The sequence below is a fragment of the Phalacrocorax aristotelis genome, chromosome 1 (assembly GCF_949628215.1).
Source record: "Phalacrocorax aristotelis chromosome 1, bGulAri2.1, whole genome shotgun sequence".
In the NCBI taxonomy this organism is placed as follows: Eukaryota; Metazoa; Chordata; class Aves; order Suliformes; family Phalacrocoracidae; genus Phalacrocorax; species Phalacrocorax aristotelis.
In genome coordinates, this window is record NC_134276.1 from 151596457 (window position 1) to 151620503 (window position 24047).

The 24047-nt window shown below is 48.4% G+C and overlaps 1 protein-coding gene across 1 annotated transcript in view; it reads left to right on the forward strand.

The window, feature by feature from the left end:
• The window catches only part of LOC142067500 (sodium- and chloride-dependent GABA transporter 1-like), a 48803-nt gene that overhangs the window by 13326 nt on the left and 11430 nt on the right, over nt 1-24047 (forward strand). Inside the window, exons 2-10 of the mRNA XM_075116185.1 lie at nt 6868-7211; nt 12407-12538; nt 13232-13332; nt 15925-16034; nt 16421-16553; nt 17720-17854; nt 20009-20112; nt 20393-20517; nt 21321-21433. Of these exons, the coding sequence (XP_074972286.1) occupies nt 6974-7211; nt 12407-12538; nt 13232-13332; nt 15925-16034; nt 16421-16553; nt 17720-17854; nt 20009-20112; nt 20393-20517; nt 21321-21433 (1191 nt within the window). The 5' untranslated portion in view covers nt 6868-6973. The remainder of the gene's footprint in view (nt 1-6867; nt 7212-12406; nt 12539-13231; nt 13333-15924; nt 16035-16420; nt 16554-17719; nt 17855-20008; nt 20113-20392; nt 20518-21320; nt 21434-24047) is intronic.

Below are 24047 nucleotides of genomic sequence, written 5' to 3' on the forward strand. Positions count from 1 at the left end.
GGCCAGTCCTTTGCTCCTCTGCCATGCAAGGTGAGGAGGGAGCGTTCCCCAGCCATACCCAGGCCAGTGTCTGGATCATTCTCGTGTATGTTTCTGCTCTTTCCTTGTGAATTCTTTTTTTCTTTAGTCACTTTTTCATTATTAAATTGTGGCAACAAAGTCCTAGGTGATTTCTCAGGTGAAGGTCATCACTTTCTATTGCAAGACCAATTTCACCCAATTTGCTCTGTTCAATGACTTAATAAAAAAAAAAAAGAAAAAACTAAAAAAACCCACCAAACACATCAAGCCCAATACAGCAAATAAACACTGACATTACTTGCAACATCTCTGGAGGTGCATCAAATCCAAATTTATGTGTATGAATTTATTGTTTCCCATCCTCATGTGTAGCACAGCCATGTCTTTGGCACAGTACTTGTGAATCCCAGTGAGATGGGGAATTTTACTCTGTGAAGGCTATGGTCCCACTGAGGATGTTGCTGCAGTTCAGGGTTTGAGCTAAAATCTTAGCTCAGAGGCACAGTTTTGGTAAGGTAGTGTCTGGTGGGAGAAGTAATTCATGCTGCATCGGCTGAGCTGTGACACTGCAGCGTCTCTGGGGGAAAGAGTGAAGGGATGGGTGAGAGCCAGCAGGGATGCCTGCTCACACCATAGTGGCAGTGCCTGGACACCATGCTGGGCTGTAATGAAAGGGAACAGGAGTTATAAGGCAAGTGAGAAATTTCAGCTGGAAATGCCCTCTGTGTTATTTTTTAGGCACTTCTGTCCTGGCAATGTTCTTGCTGAAATCACTGGAAGTTTTTTTCCATTAGCTTCCCCGGAGAGGGATTGCCCCTTAGCAAGGAACAAGGCAGGCAGAGGAGGCCAATGAATGTTATTCTTGGTTCATGCATACAAAAAAGTGGAGAAATATATGCAAAACAGCAGCTTCTGTCCTAGGGGAGGAATAGGGAGTTGGGTTTTTTTTGCTCAGCAGATATCTGAGCAAATGATATCTGCTTTTCTCTTCATAATGTCCTTTGTCTCTCCACCTCTCATGACAGGTCTATTATGGCAGTGTTTACTCTCTCTCTAGTCCCCCACACCACCTCATCCCCAGTGTTCCTGCCTGCCTCCCATGTCTCCAGGCTGCTCTCCTAGGAGCTGCCTCCCTCCTCCCTGGCCCCGTGCATGCTGACCGGCTGGCTGGTGCGTGATGCACAGCAGCGCACTCTCAGGGTCACCCCACAGCCCTTCCCTGGGAGAAGAACTAACTGGGGTCTCTTCCCTCTCTCCATTCCCTACTTCTCAAGGAATGGGATGTCTTTGAGGACTGTGCTCCTTTTTCAAGTATGGGTGAAACTCACCAGTGAGCTCAAAAAGTAACTGGGGCTGGGAATGGACAGATGAGTCTGGGCTAAAAATGTCCGCATTGCTTCAGGCAGGGAAAAAGAATAATCTACCAAAAAGTGTATAAACTACCAGAATTGTGAAAATGGTATCCCAGCATGGCAGCTTGCACTATATAAGAAAAGGAAAATGCTTCTTAATTTAATCAGCATATTTAAAATGGACAGAAATAGGCCTTTAATCTTTTTAATGTGGTAATTTCACTGGGGAGGATGGAGACAGGGATGCCTTTATGCCACTTGTCTGTCTTTCCCAATCTTGAAGCAGGCAGCAGTTCAGTTTGCTGCTTGCAGTTTGCTCAGAGGCTGCCACAAGGGGACTGGGATGTGGCCCAGCCTCGATCCACATGCTGCTGTGGTCGGTCAGACTGGGTCTGGATGGTCTGTGGGAGCCAAGGAAGAGCCCTGCTGGCTCTCTGCTTCTTGTGGCAGCTTCTCAGGTACCAGAATGAGCTTTAAATACAAGTACTAAAACGGGTCAAAGGCTGCATTGTTTGCATCGTTCAAAAAAGGCACAAAACTCCCACTTTCCTTAGAGGCACTGTAACGCATCCTCAACCACTGAGGTGAGAGCAGCAGTGGTGAGTGAAGCATGGTCTGCAGCCAGGAGCAGGATCTGACCCCACTTTCCTCTGCAGGATGAGGAGCCAGAGGAGATTCGAGTGGGCATCCAGACCCAGAGAAGGTGTTGCGATAGCTGACCCGAGTCCTCCTGCTTGAGTAATGCAAAAATCAAGGTCCCACTCAGCAAAGTGACCATGTGGTAGGCTGCAGCCAGCACCAGGAGCTCAACAGTTCTTCACCTGTTTTTTTCACGGCATGAGGGACTGCCACAGCCCTCCCAGGATTGTGTCTGGGGGTTGTGAGATGTGTTCTGGCCTCGTATAGACATCTTGTTCATATAAAAATTGACAAAACATGGCCCATGCCTCTCTTGCCCCCTCTGCTCATCTAGATAGGGTTGTGGTGTGGTGCCATCCTCATTATCGGGATGTGACACCAGTTGCCTGGGGCTGCTGGCAGAGGAGGGAGGTTGGGCAACAACCACAGGTCAGACCTGGACATCAACAACCCAAATCCCATGCAGGAGGGGGCAGGTAGAGGCCACCCAGCAGCTGCATCACCCAGGAGAGATTTTTTTTTCTTCTCATGTCCTCTATGAATGCTGATTTCTCCCATAATGGAGCAATCACCTCTCTTCAAGGGAAGGGAGATGAAAAGCTGGGTGGCTGCAGTCGCTGCCTTTTGGGCAGCACATGAAGAGGGCTGTGAAACACAGGCCCCTCTGTCTGCCTGACCCAGCTGGGCAGGACAGTGATCTTCCAGTCTAGAGTGGGTTCCACAGGAGGCCAGGGCCCCACCAGCATCCTGGGGCTCCCACAGGGGGCTTTTCCCCAGCCTCTCTGGCTTTCACTGATGTGGGAAGCTCAAGCATATGCTGCTGCTGCAGCAAGCAGAAAATTGGCTGAGAGTCTGCTGTGCCCTGATCAGCCAGTCACGGCTCTAAACAAGAAGCAAGAGCCTTGGGGCTACTTGCCTGTCATTAAAATGGTGTGGATGGAAGGAAAAGTCTAATTGACTGAACAACAGCCTGTGCCGTGTAATTACACTAATTGTGGTTCTACCTGCATGGGTCACAAGTGGTCTGTGTGGCTGTTAAAGCACTGACAAATAAGAGGTGGGGAGGTGTGAAAGTATTTCTTACATGTGTTTCCACCACACAGTACTTTTGCTGTTTCATTTCAGGCAATTTTATGCCCTTGAAATTTTTGGTTTCTGTCAAATTTGAGGAGACTGTTAATATTTCACACGGTTAATATTTGACACTGAAACAGGGCAAAACAAAAAGGTCACCATTGTTAGCAGTTTCAGGCAGCATTTCAAGTGGAGGTAATACTTTTTCAGTGCTATTTTCTTATTTGAAGTGAAATTCTTCAAAAAAAAAGGAGGGGAAGGACTGTTTTCCGGAATACATTTCAGCCTGGCTCTGCGTGTGCTGGGGATCATGGAATTGTTTTTATTGACTTGAGCAGCAGAAGACCAGACCCTCTGCACGACTCAGTGAAACTCAGGTCACTACTTTACTGCCAGCGATTTATGACCCTAGCTTTTAGTGATTGTTTTGAAAGTCTTGGCTTCAGAATATGATGTATTTAGAAGACGACAAATGAGAAACCTGCTACAGTGTCATGTTTAAACTCTTTGACCTTGTTTTCAAGTCCTTGAGAAGCAGAGCCCACCTCCAGCTTGTAGCTCTGCTCCTATTGATTATCATTCTGAGTCCTTCAGGCATTTTGCTGTGCCCAAAGCACCGTGTGCTTTTCAGAACAAATAATGTGACATGACAGAGAGCCGCTGAACTGACTCTACTCTCCCTAGGCTGTCAGCACAGGGCAGAGCCCTGCGCTCATGCTGGAGGAGACCCATGTGGGTAAGTGGATAGGCTGGTGTATTTTGTCCCAGTAGGACCATTTGTCCAGCACGTGAGCTGATGTCTAAACATAGGAGTCAAGCACTTAGCCTGGAGCAACAAATGCCTGTATTTTTCCTGGCCAGAATTTGCGTGTCCAGGGAAAGACATGGCATGGCCGGGCTGCAGGACATGCATAAACCCTTCTGCCCTAATCATCCATTACTGTAGGAGACAGGATGAACCTTCAGTGGGTTCTCTTGTCTGTTCTGTTTCTTGACTGTGGAGAAACCTCTATAAATCTAGTTTATTCCTTCTGAGCTGGAGATGAAGGACCTCACTTCTCAGGTAAGAAGAAGCTGCCAGTGTGGTCTGCTGCTCCTCTATCATCCTACCCCAAGTGTATGAAGTATGAGGTGTGATCATCTAGCTGCAGTATTGCTCCAGAACTGTGGCAGCAAGACCAGGGGAAAGAGCACAGGGAGTGCATGATATACACTTTTGTAAGACAGCAGCTTACCTACTGTTTTTTGTCTCAGAAAAAAAAATGAATCAAAATAGCTTCTGCTGAGCCTAATTTTTTATGTCTCCAGGCATAGCTAATTATCCTGACTTAGCCCAGCTCTAAATTCTTCCCAGGGGTTTTGGTGCTATTTCTTCTGTTTTGATTTATAAATTGTCTTTATTTTACTTTCCTCCCACATGTTCTGTATAATCTTTTTGCTCCCTGCCTTGCTGAGGAACCAGGAGCTGGTGTACCAGTGCTATCACAAGGTATACGACAGAAAGGGGATCTGTTAACCAAAGCCTTTGCTTCAGGTGCCCAGCAGTGCTTTCTTTTGACATCTACCTCATGGGCTATGTGAAATTTTCTCTTCTTCCCAGAAGGCTTTTTTTGTGCCGCCACTTCCTTCTGGGCTTACCTGCAACCATCCTTGGGCTAGAGGAGTTGTGAGGCTCTGGGCCACCTCCATAGCTCAGAGGGCTTTGGTTACAGCCTTTATCCCAGAGCAAGGAGTTTTCTGGCTTCTCCTCTGACATACCAGAATGAATTACAGTTAATTTCTGGTTCAGCCATTCCTTTCACAGTTGACACAGTTTTTCTAACCTCAGTGACAAGTTCTGTGGGGGAAGGAAATACATCTGCTGAAATCATGGGTTATAAATTGTAGTAAGCAGGAGCCAATACTGCCGTTAAGTCTGGGCTTGGGAGTCCATTTCTGTTCAGGACACTTTAGAAACACTAATGAGTCCCCCAGGGAACCCATGGGGCAAACATGTACTGTTTGCTTAGGAGACAAGACTTCCAAGAGTAAGAACTCAACCAAGGCCAGTTTTAACTGCTAGAGCATACCACCTCTTCATAGTATTGCTTTGCTTCCTGACATACCCACTCAGTTTTTCTTTTTATGCGTGCATCTGGGAATGTTTTTGTCAGCAGAATTCTCTGGGAGATAGCAGCACTGGCGATGCTTATGGCCCCTGGTGAAGGCTTAAATTTGGCTCTGTGTAAAATGGGCTGAGAACTGGGTGAGAGCCAGAGCCATGCCAGTCCCAGAACCTGTCTTCTACACCGGCTGAAGGTAGATGCTGAGGGGAGAGCATAAAACCAGGAAAAAGTAGGGAGTGATACATTCTTGGAAGAATCCCTCAACCTCCAACAACACGCAGCTCAGGGATTTCCTGAACTGCAGTGGTAGCGCCTGGTGGATTTTCCTTCCATTATTTTTCCTCTTAATTTCCTTTCTGAAGTCATGTAAACTCTTAGCATCCAGCCTCTTCTGGGGTGGGGACTCTCACTCCATAGCTGTGCGTTTTGTAAAGCATCACCTCTTGCTCTTTTTGAACATACCACCTGCTGTCTTGATTTAATCCCCTGTAGTTCTTGTGTCAGAAATAAGGGAATACTCACATTCTATGACAATGATATGTATGTAGGCATCTGTCAGTCACCTCTTCCACAGGACAATGGATCCTAGTTCATTTAGCTCTTCCTCACATGGAAGATGTTCCACACTTTTGAGTGTCCTTTTGGCTCTCCTCCATGACTTTTTCTGACTTTGCAATAGCTTCTGCAAGGGGAAGGGAGAACTGCCCTTAGTTTTCAAGACATGAGTGCAATCTTGTTTTAGACACTGGCGTAATAATGCAGACCATGTTCTCACTTTCTTTATGAATTGTTTTGCTGTGCTGGTTATATACTCCCTAGGGCCTAAAATCAATGGAAATATTAATTAAATTTTTAGTCAGACTCATCCAATTAATTCTCAGGACTTTGGAGTCCTGACTTAGTGGGATTTCAGTGGTTCACAGGCTGGCTACAGACATTAGCGACCATCATCTGAATACACTTGGTTATTACAATGTCACATGCGACATGGTGTACAAGAAGGTGCTGAGCCGATCAGCGATTTCCTTGCCCAGCATTGCAGGTGCACAGCTCTGATCACAGATGTGTCATTGCCATGACAGGGGATTAGGGCATGGGATGACAATGTGGAGCATGGCCGTAGCAGAAGTGCCACTGCAAAGCTACACTGTCACAGCCATGCAGGGCTGGCTGGGCCACACCATCTCTCAGATGGCTCCGTGGCTGGTGCACTCAGTTTTGGGCCCCAGGCCTGGGGGGATGTGGCAGCTCCATCAGGCCCTTTTCCACTGTCACTCAGACATGCTAGATATATTTCTCTGCCTTGACTGCTTTGTGGTGGGTCACGCACAGGCTGTGACTTCCCTGCATACATACTGGTTCTGGAAATTTTTCTGCAGTGCAGCTGTTGGGATGAAGAGGAGCTAAGATGAGAGTTGAGGGGTTTGCTATGTGCTGGTAACAACGAGGTCTTAGCCTCTTCTTAGCAGTCTGCGTGACCATGGCTCCTCAGAAGGGTGGCTGTGGAGCAAGGAAAAATTATCTTCCTTTTTCTCCCTGGGGAAAGCAGGGAGGCATGGATAGGCTGCCCTGATGTGCACTGGTCTATCCAGTGAGTCTACCTCAGACCCAGCAAGGTTCCCCCCTAAGCCTGATACACTAACACAGGACACCCTCTTTCTCTGCTTTCTCATCAGGAGCTTTGCCCAGCGCTTCGCATTTCATCTGTACTCAGTCAGGGTGGAGGCTTCCCCTCCTGCTCCTCCAGCCCCTGAGCAAGAGCGACTGTACGTCTGAGTCACGATGGGCAAGATGGACAACACCTCCGTGGAGCTCAGCTCTCCCACTGAGGTGAAGCAGGCAGCCCTGGAGGAGCCAGAGCCCACCACCCTTGAGGCTGTGAACACCAAGAAGAAGGAGGAGATCCCAGACAGAGGCTCCTGGAAGGGGAGATTTGACTTCTTGCTGTCCTGTGTGGGCTATGCTATTGGTCTGGGCAATGTCTGGCGCTTCCCGTATCTCTGTGGCAAGAACGGAGGAGGTAAGAGAAATTCTCAGCGCCTGTGCTCATCCCCGAGCAGCCTTGTTCCTTGAATGGCCTTTGGTTTGGTGTGGGTCTGGGCACGTGGCTGGTCCCCTGGCTGAGAGCTCTCCCTCATGGTGTGAGTTATTAAGCTGTCAGGAGACTAGTTCCCATGGTCTGTGGGCTTTGCTAGCAAGTGCAGGTTGGAAAGAAGCAGCCCAAAGAAATATAACAAGAAGTTTGAGTTTTGTCAAGTTTCTGCAGTCCAAATTTGCAAGGCTGCAGCAAAGAGTGTCTGGGACCTCCTTTATTTACAAGGAGGGTTACGCACATAGGCACCAAGCTGGATGCTGGGGCTTTCCCAGGGAAATCAATTTATATCTGCTAATGGTGGGTTTCTTCTCAGTCTAGCGTATTCTCCAGGAGTAACAGCTTTGCATCTGATTTTGGGTCACATGTCTGAAAAATTTTGATTAGAAGCTTTGCATGGAGCATAGCAGGGCCATGTAGGCGTATATACAAGCATGCATAGGTATGTGCATGTACACAGGCATGCATGAGTGTCATCATCTATGGAAGGAAATGAGCTTTGACATACTAGAGTGCTGTGAGAAGGGTCACAGTTATCTTCTCCATCCTAATGTTTGGAAAACAGAGGCCATGAGAGAAGGTGGCAGCTGGTGAAGGACTTAGAGTAAATGTGACACAGCTGGTAGGTAGCAGTGCCCTCCTCTGTGGACAACTAACACCAGCTTTTAGAATTCTTTTTATTATTGCCCACAACATCCTTTCCTTACCAGTCCTCAGCTGAGACTTTGCCAAACCATTGCAAGGCTAGAGAAAGGCAGGCCGATGGGGAAACAATGCTGGGTTAGAAATGAAGAGATCTGGGAGATCAGCTCCCTGCCCAGCTATAGATTTTCTGCACATCTTGGATCAAGTCAGAAAATACAGTATTGTGCCTCAGCTCCCCTCTAAAATGGTGCTATTCCTTTAGCCTTGGCAGGGAGATGCTTTTGTGCAGAGGAGTATGGGCTGTTTTGGTGTCAGTAGAGCAGAGGCTCTTTCTTCTCCCCCCACCCCATGCCCAGGTCTCCTATTGTTTGTGCCTGTTACTAAAATAACCCTCCCTCTCCCTTGAAGTGCTGCTCGCCTCCTTGAACCATTTCTCAGACTTTCCATGCAAATCCAACCTTTAAGGCTGTATATATTTTAGAATTACCTGCTAGTCTTCCCATGCTGCTCTTTGCTTCCCTCTTAGTTCTTCACTGCCCAGAGTCCCAGTCCCCAGTGCCATGGTCATTCATGCTGCTCTGAGGGTGTCTTCTCACGTGTCTTCTCCACATCTGTTTTCTTTTCCTTTTGCCTTGAATTCCCCTTTCAAAACCCACTTTGTCTTTGGCTCTCATGACTTCTCATATTGCCAGCCCACTTCTGGTGGTGTAGGATGCTCTTCTCCTCCCACCCTGGGAAAGAGGAGAGGGGTCTAGCTCCCTGCAGCAGCCTGTCCATATAGTTCCATGGCATTTAGGGGGATCTTGGCCCTTTCTCTGAAGCACATGGGGCAAGCCCCAGGGGCAGACCGGACAGTTATCCATTTTGACAAGAAGATTTCTCAGTCAGCATGCCATTTTGTGCAGAGGTGCAAGTGTGTGGCTGAGCAGGGTGAGGTTTATGGGAATCAGCCAGGTCTACCTGGGGGAGCCTTTGCCACCATCGCCGGAGCCACGGTGCGGGTCTGCGATTTTTACCTTGCCACACTCTGGCACCTGACTGCACTAGCCCTCCTCATGCAACATTAGCCCAGTGGCTAAGTCCCAGCACTGATTTTTAGCCCAGTCTCTGCCTTGTGACTGTTACACCACCTCAAACACACAGGATCCGTGCTGCCTGTGGCTCTGTCTCCTCACACATAAGGGTGGGGATGATGATAGCTATAATTAGGGGTGTTTTGAAGGTAAAATCAATCCTGTTTATAAAGTCAACTGAGATCCTAGGATGGAGGGTGCTGTGGAGGTGTGGAAGGCTGTTATTAGCGTTAGCAATGGCACACAGGGTGATCTCTGCCCCTGCAGCTGCAGGCATGCAGAGGGATCGGCCAGCTGCAAGCAAAAATGCCAGACAGCTGAAACACGGGAATTGGTGCCTGCCTCCTCTCAAACACCCTGCCTCGCCTGCTGGTTTATGCCATTTGTGGCAGCCTGTATCTCTCGTTCCTTTCACCTCTACCCTGTCTGGCTGTTCACAGGCACGACTGTTCCTGCAGCCGGCAATAATGAGCAGCAAGTGGAGGCTGCTGATGCTGGAGACAGGCAGGAGAGCTGACGCACAAAGACGTCACTGGGATCCGATGCGGAGCAGCGAGGAAGGGTCAAGTTGGCATCTGATTTGCAATCGGGTGGGCACTGTCTTGGCTCTGCCCCGACGGAGGCGCCTCCAGAGCAGAGCAGACTGTGGGTGGGACTCTAATTTTAGCGTCCTGCATGTGCACTGCTCAGAGCATGGTCGTGTGGGCTGCTTCCATTACGCACAGGCAAATTGAACTGAATGGAAATATTGTCGTCTCACTTACTGCTGTCACATTGTATCAGCTCATGGCTGATTTGCTTGGCATTGTAATCGGGCATATAATTAGAGGATATTCACCCAAGGTACGGCAGCCCAGCTCGAGGCCCATCCGCTGTGGGGACCAGGCTTTATCCAAAGTGATGCCTGGGCTCCCTGCTGGCTCTGCATGCAGCTAAATGTACCCAGCTATGACTAACGCTCCAGCCTCTACACTGATTTCTAGCCTCATGCAGTCCTTCCTATGTCAACAGGATTTTACTGGACTCTAAATTGACTCCAAATGTGTCTCAGTAGGTGGTAAAATTGTCTGGTTCAGATCCTGAGCTTGGATAACTTGAGAGATGATGATTTCTTTAAATAAGTATTATGCATTTCTCATTTACATGTTGAGACTCCAAGCAACAGCATGTAACAACTTGTAATGCTCAACTTTTGTTTCGTGGGCAGTGTTTGCCGTTTTAAGGATTAATTATTGTTCTTTGCTGTATGGCATTAGGAGCTGGAGACTGCAGGCAGATTTGGAGCTGAACAGTGAGTGCCAGGTGCTGTGTGATCCTGCCCTGCCTCCAAGGGCCAATGCCCTGAGCAGGCAGGGCAGGACCAGTGCCAAGACCCCTTTGACCCATGGACTTTGGAGACAGGTTTGACATCTCTCAAAGTCATACACAATTATTTGTAGCAGACCCAGAAACTGAACCAGACCTTTCACCAGCCCATCCAGGGCCAGAGATTAAAGACTACACCTTTCTCTCTGTGCCAAGTATTTAGCCATAGACACACAAATTTTAGGTACAATTTCCAAACCCATTTCACCTCTGGCCATACAGCACCCAGGGATGGCACCTGTGCCTGCTCGGGGACCTGACCCTCCAGAGTGGCTGTGTCATTGCCAGCAGCCCTCCCTTCAAGGCTGCAGTCTGGTTTGTAGCTTCCCCCCTTTTCTAGAGGATTTTTATCAAGCCAGGGTAAATTACCTGCGTCCAAATGTTTGTCTGTTTTTTTTTCCTAAGAGTCTAATAAAATCTTTCACCTACAAACCTTCCTGGCTTGCTGTAGATCAAAAGTGCAGGATTGTCAGGGCTGTGGACAAATTTCCTTAGCTACTTGCACAAAAGAAAAGCAGGCACTGTGACTGCTGATAACCTCAGTCTCCAATCTCTACAATGAGGCACAATGGTAGCGAGGCAGCATCCATGTCAGTGGAGCAGGCCCTGGCTTCCTGCAGGGCTCCTGCAGGGCTCCTGGGAGGCTGACCCTGGCCCAGCCTTGCAGGCTGTGGCAGCTAGTGAGGGTGCAAGGGAGGATGCCGAGCGGGCAACACTGCTCCTGCAGTGATGCTCAAAGATGTTTGCCCTTCCACACCAGGCTGCTGGTGAAGCTGAAAGCCTGCACTTCCATGCCAGCTTGTGATTCAGGGTCACGGTCACTGAGCTGCTGGCCCAGAGCATGTTTTCTCCCCGCTACCTGCTGCCAGCTCCTCTTGCACGTTGCCTCCCGCAGACTCCCACACCAGGTGCTGGTGCCTGCCTCTCCCAGCTGGGCTCAGCTCCCTGCTTGGCAGGCAGGCGTCCCCAGCTGGGTGCCCCATGAGCCAGCATCCCTGGCTGTGCCTTGCTGCTTCCCTGTCCTTGGAGAGCAGCTGCTGGAGCCTGGCTCTGCCAGGTGCAAGCTGGGCTGCAGCTCTCCAGAGTGGCTTTGTTTGCTGGCTCTGTGTTTGCTTTCCCACTAGTATCTAGAGAAGACAACTCAGACTGACAGCACAGCCCTCCGGCTAGTGCAGAAACCCATGCCATGTTGGATGCAGCCAGCTGCTTCTGAGCAAACTGGAAGTCCCCTCTCTCTCCCCAGCCATCATCTTCTGCAGGAATTTGCTCCAGCACATGCATGAGGAAGCTGAAAAATGAGCTTTGTCCCAGGTCCTAGAAGTCAGGATGACCTGAACGTGTACAGCCTTCAAATCACATGGCGAGGCTCTCCTATTGTATTTGCTCTTCTAATAATGGGGTGCAAGTAATATCTCCACTGAATGGCTGCACTACATCATTTCTAGTAATGAGATGATTTCCACAGGGTCCATAGAGACGAATTATGTTTTCACCAGGAATTTTAAGGGTTAAAACCTAGAACAAGGGCGGGGAGATGTTACAAAAGCAAATACAGTCTCAGCCACAGTGTCCTTAAAAGACCAAAATAGCTATAAACGAAGAAGTAGTGGCCAATGCCAGAAGTTCCCCTGCTCTTTTGTGTCAAGGTGAAGAATTGGGAGCTGCTGCAGGTAAGACAGGAAATATCAACAAGAACAAGTTAGCAGTGTCAGTGTCCAGGCTTTTGAGTTCCTTGTCAGGTTGGGCTTAGCATTGCCTAAATATCTAACAACTAAGTGAGACTGGCATCACATAGTAAGTGATGCCAGTATATACATACATATGATACTTATATATCCATAGTGATAGGAACAGATAAGGGGAAGGCAGTGGTGATCTCAGTGGAAGATCTACTAAACATACCAACTGCAGCTGCAAACTGTCACCTCCAAGCAAGTGTGCTCCTCATCACGTGGGTGCTGCAGAGCGAGAAACCACAGCTGGAGGCATTTACTTCTCGGGAAAAGGGGAAGCCATCGATAACATTGCTTCTTCTTTTAGGGGCCTTCCTCATCCCTTATTTCCTGACGCTGGTGTTTGCTGGAATTCCTCTCTTCCTGCTGGAAACCGCTCTGGGCCAGTATACCTCTGTTGGTGGACTGGGAGTCTGGAAATTAGCACCCATGTTTAAAGGTACTGTACTGTACCGTTTGTGAAGGCAATGGCATGTAACTACAGTCAAAATCCTGTAATGGTTTGGGAAGCAAATCAGCAAAACCCAGGGGATGGGGATAGGGTGGCAGGTGAGGGGAGCTTTTTTCCTCTGTGTTTATCAAGCTGTCCTTGACCCTGATGTTCACAGTCACTAACATCACTGCTCTGTTCAAGCAGTCTTGTGTAGTGACAAGTCACTTCATGAGCAGCGGGGACTGCAATGGAGGGGCTATGGCTGCAGAAGACCTGCCCCAAGCCTCCCCATGGCGGCTCATTTTAATTGCATTGGAAAAATGTAGATAGGGGAGATGAATCTGCCAATGTGGCTGGAGTAGCAGCATTCTGGAAACCAGTGGTGATTTAGAAATGTCTTGGATGTGGGAAAGAGTGATTCAGCTGGGGAAGTGACCAGATTCTGTTTTCATGGAGCTCTGTCCCTAAAGTACCTGTAGCATACTGAAAGGTAACTCTGTTCACCCAGAGGAAATGGGTGGGTGAAAGATATGAGGAACCAAGTCTCCCTTGCTGACCTGTTCTGTGTAGCTGTACCAGGTACTGCATTGATGAGCTGGTTCATCTTTTCTGGCTCTGCCACAAAATTTGTTGTGATGTCCATGAGCACAGTTGGGCACTGGAGACCTGGATTGACACTGCCCTCTGCCTTCGTTACAGGAGTGGGGCTGGCAGCTGTGGTTCTCTCCTTCTGGCTGAATATCTACTACATTGTCATCATCGCCTGGGCTCTTTACTATCTCTTCAACTCCTTCACTGCGGTGAGTCACAGGCATGTCTACAGCATGGCATTGTCTGCACTATAGGTCCTTACTCCCTGCTTTATGGTGAGGAGTCATTTATGCCACAAAACATGCACTAACTGGTTGTAGTTTGTGCAAAGAGCCTCCATCAGCACCCTACTGGACCCTTCCCAAAGAGGTTCATTGGCCCCGGAGGCAGTAGTGCTGATGGGTACTGATGCTTGTCTTCTGGAGAGGGTGGTTCTCTGGAGGGGATGGTCCGTCCCCTCTCTGGGAACCATTGTCAATTACACTAGTCTTAAAAACCCACCCTGTGTCTCTGTCATGTTTCTAGAGCTGTGTGAATCTAAGACCTGCATATTTCCACAACTGGTTTTGTCACAACATGTTCTTATTACCCAGGACTTAGTCCTGACCTTAATTAGTCCTCATTTATGCTTCTCTTAATAAATGAAATCCTGGGGACTTTTTCTGCTGGAAACATGATTCAGAAAACATTTAGACAGTTGCCTCTGACTGTCCCTTGGCATGTACTTTGGTGTGGTGGTTTATAGTGTGTTCCTCTTCCATAGTAGGGTCTTCTACTGTACAATGTCAGAATTGCACCTCACAATAACTTCTTGGTAGCTGAATGGTTTATTTCAGCCCAGCAGCTGGGAAGAACTCCCTTAACTCTCTGAGCAACCTGCAACCTTAAAGACATCAACTCTATGGTTCAAATGGGATCTTTTTTTCGTATAGGTATAACCCCAAAATGCCGTTATGAACATTGTACATTCAGTTTCACTTTTTTTTTAATCAAAAATTTCAAGTATCTATCAAGACTTTTGCTAAAATATTATGTTTGGCATTCCCAGCCATGTTTCTACCACAAACACCTGCTGTAGGCTCCTGGTTCTAGAACAAAATTATCAGTCGTGGGTGACTAGCTGCACCCTTGGGGGATTCCCAAGTGAAAAAAAGTCTGCCCAAAGGAAGCCATCCCCATTCCACCCTGGGCAGGATGCATCTTAGGATGAGGCTTTGGTACAGTCAGGTATCACAGACCTGGCCAGTGGCAGGGTTTGTATGTACACAGGCAGCTCCGGGTGTTCATCTCAAGGTCATTTCTTTTACCAGAGATAATTCCAGATTCCCCAAAGGAGCTGTGGTACAAATAAAAAAGCTAGGCTGATGCCTGTCCCCTGTTCCTCCTAGATTTGACTAGGAGCGTTTTGAACTTGAACAGGAACCCAGATTGCTCCATTTCCTCTGAATTTCAGACGGCAGAAACTGCAGAAAGCAGCAACAAACCGTCCCCCTGCCTGCCCCTCCTTGTAAGAGCTGCACAGCGTCTCTAACGTGCAAACTGCTTGGTTGAAGGGCTGCTGTGTGGGGCTGCTTGAGCCATTGCATTTCCTTCAGTGCAATTAGCAAGTCTACAGTGAAATCATGGGGTGGGTGCAAACAGCCTGGGTGGCCACTGAGGTGTCCCCACATGCCCCTCCATAGCCCTCCTTCTGCCAATCCAGCATGTACATTAGGAGGTATCATCTGCTGGAGCGAACTGATTTAGATGGGGGGTGAAGGCAGCACTTAAAGATACTGATGCCACGAAGCACTTAAAACACAGTCAATATTTCTAAAGGGGTCTGTGTTCATGGATGAATAGGAATGGATGCAAACATGTTATAAACTTTGTTGAGCTGGAGCCTGAGGCCTTATCTGCAGAGAGAAATGATCCAGAACAGTCGTTCTGCATTTATCTACATGCACTGAACTTGGGAAATGAGGTTGCTGCATGTGGAGCCATATCTGAGCTGCTTTTGTTGAGCTGCCTTGGCCATGGCGCTACACAGCACGGGCGAGTTGTTCTGCATGCTTGCGCAGCCCTGATGCTGTAATTTCATTGCTTGCAGCGCCAGAGCTGATTGTATTAAATCTGTAGTGGTGGGCTGCCGTCATACTGCTACCTATGGTGTAAGCATCTCCCAGGAATCCCTTTGTGCTGCTTATAAACAGGGCAGGGGACAGCATGAAATAGTTACTATGCTTTAAATTTACTCCTGGGCTTACGTTACAGTAGTTTATTCATGTAGACAAACTGTTAGCCCCTATTCTCAAGGCCACATTGCTTTTTAAGCATTGAAGCTTGGTATTAATGAGAGATAAGAAACAAATCAGTGTTTATTCTTTGTGCAGTAAATTCCAACCACTTGTTGTGTGAAGCTAGCCAAAAGCTGTAATGATTATAAACACAATATCCCCGGTAGCTATTTTAATTAGTAGCTATTAATTACCAACAGTTAATTGGAAATGGCTTTCTATCTGGGGAATTGCTAACATTTTATTAGAGATACAGCACTGCCTTATTCACGTCATTATATTGTTTCCTGGAAAATCTGTGTCCCAATTGCTCATTATTTTGGAAAATAATTTCATGCTTTTGGCTGCAAAGGTCCTGCCCATCCAGAGCAGCCGCCCACCCTCTCCAAAGAAAAAAAAGAAAAAAGGGGCTTCAGTTTAAAAGAAGACAAATATTTGCTTGCCATCACTGCCCTTTGGAGAGAGCTTATTAATGATAATTCTATCACTATCAGTGATAACCCTGCTCTCCTTGTGCCGGCACAGGACCTGCCATGGCAGAACTGTGGGAATGCCTGGAACACCGACCGCTGCTTCTCCAACTACTCCCTGGCTGACACCACCAACCTCACCAGTGCTGTCACCGAGTTCTGGGAGTACGTCCACAGCCTGCCTACACCAGGTTTCTTCCCCTCGCCGTGGCTGTCGCGCCTGCTCACCGGGGCTGCGGCCGTGCCTGCCGGCACCTTTCCTTGGACAGCCTTGGCAGGAGGAGGGTCAGAGCTGGCCGTTGGCCAGGGTGGGCATGGGCAAGGTGTGCACTGTGCACCTGCAAGTCAGATGGATAGAGGGGATAACAGCCTTTCTGCCTCTCTTCTCCTTTCTTTATGCCACCATGATGACCTTCATGTCCCCTTAGGGTTTTGCAGGCTCTCATGCTTGTCTGCACCTGGCCCTTCACGCTCCAGCTGCCTCCGGGATCTCCGGTCCCTCTGTCCCCAAGGGTCAGATTTCCCCTTAATGCAACCTCTCCCACCCCTAGGAGGAACATGCACCAGATGTCTGGGGGCCTGGGGGAGCCCGGCACCGTTCGCTGGCCCCTGGCTGGCACACTGGCCCTGGCCTGGCTGCTCGTCTACTTCTCCATCTGGAAGGGCGTGGAGTGGACAGGCAAGGTACGGTGTGAGGACCAGGTGTTCTGGTGCTTCCCCTCATTGCCGTGCTCGGGTCTCAGCTGTTGAAATGTCCTCCAGACTCAGTTTTGTTTGAGTGCCTATAACTAAGTTTATGATGTTTCAAGGCGGAATAGTGGTAAATGCAATTAAATTTCTGGCATTTACCTTTCATGGTTGTAAAAATTGCTGCCATGTTTATGGTAATTTTCATTCTAAGTGTAGAGAATAACCCTTCCTTGTAAAGTCATGGGTCTGGGTACTCAGTCTCTCTGAAGGACATAGGAAGAGATTTTTGGAGATTACTTACCTTTCCTGCCTTGGGACAGCCCTTTGACTGGTGTCTTAAGAAGCTGCTGGTGGGAAAAAAACCTCACCACCTCCCTTGAACATTTTCTTTCTGCCCTTTAGGGGTTGGTGGGAGACCTGATCAGAAGCACGTTGTTATTCACTGTGTAGCATTTCAGGCTAGCGCAGAGGAAAGGTAATTACTTAGTTTAGTGAAACAGCGATGCTGAGATACTGAGATGTGTTATTTAAAGCACAGCGTGGTGTAGCGGGACAATATTATGAAAAGAATAATCTAGAGGAGAGATCAGAAAGAAGCGCTTCAGGCATAGGTCACCTAAGCTGTTAACTTCCCCAGTGGCTCTCAAACAGGTTTTAGCTATGCAGCGGCAGCAAAGCCACGGTGATTGCTGGTATGGGCCCTGTGATGAGGGATGGCATGTACCTGCCAGTCCCTGAAACAGTGCTGAAAAGCAAGTGGTGGAGTCAAGACGACTCGCGTTGTTTGGTGCACTGGACTAGAGACACACCTGCTTTAGCTCTGCAAAATAAGGATGTGATGACTTAAAGGGATTACTTCTGTGGACTTATCCTTGTGCAATTCCCTTGTCTCTGGGCAATTCATTCAAATTTTAGCATGCTATTTCTGTGATTAGTGCATCCTTGCATGTCATCAGCAGAGAGAAACCTCAAGCAGCCAGAAACATTACTAGCAAGGAACAGGAGACAGAAAATGCGAGGAAGTGCTGCCAAAAGCGGCAGTGTGCAGGGAGCCCGTTCCCCCCTCACAAGGACCCACACTCGACCCAACACCACCATGGGCAGAAAAGTTCCTGGGCACCGGCGGGCTGAGGGCTCCTCTCCCATGGTGTCTTTTGCAGGTGGTGTATTTCTCGGCCACCTACCCCTACTTCATGCTCTTCATCCTCTTCTTCCGGGGAGTCACACTGCCAGGAGCCAAGGAAGGGATCCTCTTCTACCTCACGCCTGACTTCAGAAGGCTCTCTGACTCTGAGGTTTGTAGCCTAGTGAGGAAACCTCTTACCTCCCAGTTGTCTGCATTAGTCTTCCTCAGGCACTTCCCTTGAATATTTTAAATATTAAAAATAAAATGGAGTAGTTCCTCTTCAAGCAGTCACAACTCTTACAGGCTGAGACAAAGTTGAAGGGCAGACCCTTTGTGGGTGGAAATCCATGCAGCAACTCTGCTGTACTCAAGCGGTGTTATCCATGGGGCAGGGGTCTGAGAAATTACCCCAGTGAAGGAACCTCCTCCCCAGGCTGGGAATGCCTCATTTCACTAACTATCCCAGGGCTGGCGATTGGCCTTGAACTGGTGGTCCCACAGAAACGAGGATGCGGTGGCACTGGCATGGGGGCCTCAGAAGTGCAATAGTACACACAGCAGTGATTTTTGAAAGTGCTTAGATGATGACTGGTGGCTAATAACATTGCTTTGGTTGGCGGAAGCACAGGAGGAACCAGGAGAAGCATGGAGGCTTGCAAAGGCAAAGTTTTTCAGGTGATACAGACTCTGTCTTTTGCAGCAGGGATGCTCCTGCGGCTCCAGAGTTCACCAGTCATGTGTGGGTGGGGACAACTGGACAGCCATTATTTCCCAAGAGATCCCAAATATCTCCCTCTTGCAAGAAACTCACTGTAACTACTGTACTGCCAGTTGCATTGGCTCTAACACTGGAAACAGGACTCTCAAGATCAGAAGAGTTGTTTAAACACTATGCAATTAAGAAATTAATAGTCTGCCCCCTTTCCATATGCCTTCTAGGGTTTAAACCCTTAAGGCACCAGGACCAGCTTTGCAAGCTGTCCTCTGTGGTTGTTTGCACAAGAAACTCCATGTTGGAAAATCAAAGACACACTAGTGGAAGAGGAATGGAGGGGGTGAGCGTGAGATGTGAGTCTTCAAAAGGGAGCAGCACTCCTTGGGGGCAGGTGTGAGAAAGCGAGCAGACGCACACACAAATTCAGACAATAGAGTAGTTCTTTCCAAACTGTACTGGGGCCTGAGGGACACAGTTCAGAAAATGGGATGCATGACCATCCCCATCCATTCCCGGAAGCAGCCTCGAGCCATAGGTTTGGAGGGCTGGGGAGGTATGTCTGTTGCTAGGCCAGGCTGCACTCTTGATGCACTTGCCACAGGAAGAGGATGCAGACCCCCGCTCCTCCTTCTCAGGGAGGCATTGCTCTCTAGCAGGCTCCCTCCTGACACTGCAAGCAGGAGAGGCAAATGCCACATCCCTGACTCAGTGCCCTGTGTTAAAGACTCCTGGCAACCCTGTTCCTGTGGAGTGAGATGCAGGGGCTTTGCTGACCCTGCAGAGCTGTGGGACCTGGTGGCTCCAGGAGGCAGTGTGTGACACAGATGCACAGCATCACCACTCTGCAGGCACTTTGGGGCCTCACTGACTGTCTCCAGTACTCTCCTCTCTGCCTGCACTACCGTCTCTGAGCCCTACCTCACCCTGGAGATATGTGTTCAGAAAGGCATGGAAAACTCTGTTCTACAGACGTGTTCAGCCCAGTTGGCAGTAACACAGCTACAGGTTTCAAGGTGTCTCCTGTGACATTTCCAGCCACTGGCCCAAACATTTCCTTGGAGCTTGGGTCAGCAGCCAGTGTCGCAGGTACCTGTGGCCCTAGTGACAGGGTGCCCACAAGTCCTGACCACCCCAGTGGGCTGGGTGGCCAAGCCCACAGCCCCACGATCTGCATCCAGCCACCTTGCTAGCCCTGCACTGAGCTGCCACAGGAGATGTGCCTGCAGCATAGAGTCCCTCCTGCTGCAGAAACAAGTCCTGCCGCAGCTCAGCAGCATGGAGTCCCTCCCACTGCGCTCCACTCCCACCCAGGCAGCAGGTTTGCAAAAGCTGGAGGTAGCGATGGACGGCATTGTTGAGAGGTTGGTGTTTGTCTCCAGGGTGCAACAGCCTTACCTGGCAAAGGAAAGACACCAGGCTTTTGGCCCCAGCAGCTCCCACACCCTCTCTGTTAGGCAGGATAAACACTGAAGTGTCTGGGTGTCTCATCCCTCCCCTCTGTGCTGAGCTATTGCTCAAAGGAGGGAGAGAGGCCATGCTCGGAGCGCTGGACCCACCGAGCTGGCAGCAGAGAGGAAGATAGTCTCAAAACCAGCTTCTTCTCCACAGGTCTGGATGGATGCAGCCACGCAGATCTTCTTCTCATACGGCCTGGGGCTGGGGTCCCTGATTGCACTGGGGAGCTACAACACTTTCCACAACAATGTCTACAGGTCTGTTGGGGTTTTTCCAGCCTCCTGCATGGCAGGGAGTGAGGGAGGGGGTCATGGTGAGTCTGGGGTGCCTGATCTCTGATGTCCCCCTGCTGTGATCATCGTAGCAGGGCTTCCCTGCCTGCAGCACACTTAACAAGTCACCTACACTACCTCTCCAAGGCACAGGAACGAGAGCCCAAGCTCTCGGCAGGGCTTGGGCTTTTGTTTATCCCACCCTTTGCTCCTGGCCTCTTGGCAGGGACTTGCAGGTGTTCTTTTCTTTCTTCCTCTCTTACAGAGACTCCATTATTGTCTGCTGTATAAACTCCACCACAAGCATATTTGCTGGATTTGTTATTTTCTCTATTGTTGGCTTCATGTCGCACATCACGAAGAAGTCGATCTCAGAGCTGGCCTCCTCAGGTAAGCAGAAACACAGGTTTAAATGCAACAGCAACTTTTTCAAGCAATTTGTCAGTGAGCATGGGATGTTCCCAGGCCTTTCCTGACAAGGACTGAAGTGTGCAACCCTTTTTGCATGCCCTCCCACCAAGATGGGTCTCAGGCACCTGTGGCTGGAAGGGCCATCTCCACATGCTTTGAATGTTCACCTTCTTTTAGTGCTGAAACGTTATGTGCTTTTGCTGCAGTGAAATATTTAGGCCATTTGCTTTCTGAAATCTTCCTGCGGAGATAGATACTACCTATGTTTTCAGTAGAAGTGATCAAAATTTGGAGTCCCTTTTCAATGCAAAATTTTGAAATTGTAATCTCAGAATAATTTTTTGACCAAGATGGGACTGTGTCTTCTTGCACAAAGACATATTTTGAAATTGCTGTCTTCCCAGAGACAGCTTTTACCTCAATAAACAGCATTTTGTGATGAAAAAAAAAGAAAAAAAGACATCAGGAAAGTTATAACCAGCTCTGAATATCAGTTTATTTTTCTAGCAAAGTGCTCCAGCTCCATTTGGTAGCAGCAATTTAATGACTTTCTTGTTTGCAGGAAGAGAAAAGGCAAAGCATTTCTCCAGTCATTCCTGCTTCCCCATCCTACCCCTGTGCACCCCACCAGGTTTGTGTGTCATGGGTGAAGGCTCAGGTATTCCTAGCTCCTATATTAAATACCTGTAGTTCTTGACTGTGATGCTCAACTTGGTCCTTAGCTCAGACTTCACATCAAATGCTTTATAAACATGGGCTCATCCCTCTTTTCATTACTACAGGCCCTGGACTGGCTTTCCTTGCCTACCCACAGGTCGTCACACAGCTGCCCCTGTCCCCACTCTGGTCAATCCTCTTCTTCTCCATGCTGATGATGTTGGGTCTGGATAGTCAGGTGAGAGAACCCAGGGAGAAAGCGGGGTAAGATACGAAGATATCTTCAGATATGATGGTGCTGTCCCCTTCTGCACCTTGGGACAGTGCTGAGCAGGGTCTTCTCTTACTCTTCACGGTAAGATGCAGCTGCATGAAACAAACCCTCCCATGTGGTCATTGCCTCTGCGCTCTTCCCTAACGCAAGCACATACTGCAAGTGTGGCAGTGTCTGACCACTACCCAATGCACCAGTCCTTGTCCTGCTGCCGATTAAAAGTAAGAGTAATGACCAGTTTCCAGCAGCCCAGCAGAACCAGTCAGCCTTATAAGACAATCATCACTTTCCTGTAGGAGGAGAAGATCTCTGGAAAGCTTTTATCTGTTCAGAATAATTTTTCGCCCTAGTGAAGTGCCAGTGCAGCTGTGTGGCCACAGCAAGTCCCCATCTTGCTGGGTGACCCTGGCAGCTGAGCTCACAAGCTCTAAGTAGAGGTAGCAGGAAACTATGCCTGCAAAATACTTTGGGGCAAGGGAAAGAGGAAAAAGATTTCTTTCAAGTAATAACCAGTTTGTTCTTGTAAGACATGATTCCCCCCACCCCCAAAATAGGTATGTGAAATAAGGGAAATGAGTATTAACTGCTTCATTTCATGTCTGCATAATAGTTTGCGGTCATCCCAACTTTCTTGGTATTTTGTGAGAAGCTTATTTTGGATGCTTTGGATTTCCTTACTGTGTTACCTTGACCAGAAGGCATTTCCTGTGAGGCATGAAAAATGTCATTACTTTGGCTTACTTTCGTAGGTTAGGGTAGAAAGTTTCCATCTTCTCTACTCCCAGGAGCTGGGAGGAGCATCTCTGCCCAAGGCGCCAGTCTCCAGCCAGACCCACTGCTCTGGCACAGTACTGACAGGTTGTGCTAAGAAAAGCAGTGATGCGGCATTTGAATTAGGTCTCCCATGTGCTGTGAGGATGGTGGTTTGATGCCATGTTTCAGCATTGTTGTTGATAACAGGAGTGGCCCTGGGCAGAGCTGAAGCACCCTGACCTGGTTTGCAGGTGAGCAGGGGTAGATCCTGGCAGAAGGAAGGAGCCATTTCTTGGGAATGGCTGGTGCCTGGGTACCCTGGCAGCCTTGCCATCAAATAAGTCTTACAAGATATGTGAGGGAGAAGCAGCTGGATGTAGCAAAAGGCCTCTACCCTGCCCTCACAAAACAAAAAAAAGTCATGGTCTCTGTCTTTTTACAAGCAGTGATACTTTATTTTGGTGATAATTCAGCATAAAAGTAGCTACCTGGTGAAGCAGTGAGTTGCAGCATGCCTCCTTTTTGAATGCATCAAAATCAAAGGCTCCTTAAAAAGCCTGTGCTTGGTCTGTCACATTCTCCCCTGTGCCTGAGTGCTCTTTCCTTGCAGTGCAAACCACCGGTACAAAATGGATGCTTTGTTGGATTACAGGTAGCGTTCATAAACCCAAGTCTAGTTCGTAATCAGACTCAGACCTATTTCTGAAATGTCACACCCGGTTTACAGGAAAATCTGATCAAACAAAGCTGGTTTTCAGTTATGGCACGCTCCCCTAAACACATCATAAAGCTCACGTCTGCATTACTACAGACAATATTTGGCAAATAATTTCAAATAGTGACTAAATGTTCCAAAAGAACATTTACAGACAAAAATTTACTCTCCATGGATTACTCACCCAGTGGTGGTAAATAGTTTGAGACATGACAATAAGCCCTCTAAGCACTGTGTAGAATTTATTTGCTGCACTTGCTTCTGAAATACGACATTAAATTCTCCAAGTCCCTTCTGACAGCTAGTCTCGAGGGCAGGCAGTCTGTGGGGGGCTATCATTGCCTGGGGAGGAGGGGGAAGGAGGGGGGAATGAAGCATCAAAAGGGAATCAAGATTTTTAAAAAGCACAGATAAATACAAAAAAAAAATACAACAAATAAAGGAGCTTTCTGTCTTCATGCTGGAGCTCTGATTAAACCAAACACACCATTACCAGCATGGCAGCTTATGCCTATAAAGCAAATAACACAGGCTGCAACAACAACTGCAACTGCACATGCATTTTGAAGTGTCCAGCTGAAAAAAAAAAAAGAGATGGTTTTGCTATGTGGTCGTTAGATATCATTTGTGGCATTTGCAGATGGGGAGCAGCCATTTTTCATTTGGGTCAGCAGCTCAGTCCATGAGGCACAGCAGAGCCATAGGGTATTTCTTGCACCCTGCACCCCTTGGGTTGCTGGGTACGGGGCTGTGGGCACAGCAGAGATGCTCAGGAGCCCAGCTAGTGAAGGAAGGTAAGGCTGAGATCTGCATTTGTGATGCAGCAACAAGAACCAACCCCTTAATGATGGTGCGAGTGGGTCCACCCATGGCCATAAGCTGCAATGGTGAATCTTCTGCACATGCAGCACAGCTACATCTGCCTCCTTCTGCCAGGGTGCTCATCTCATCTGCAGCTGAAGGGGATAAAAGACCTGTATGGATACACACACGCCTTGCTCCTGTGCCCCTACTTGCAACTCGAGTGCCTTAATGTTCACTCTGCCTCTGATCCATCCAGGCTTTAGCCCTCTTGTGTCTAGACCCTCTTGCATAATATGCTAATGCTTT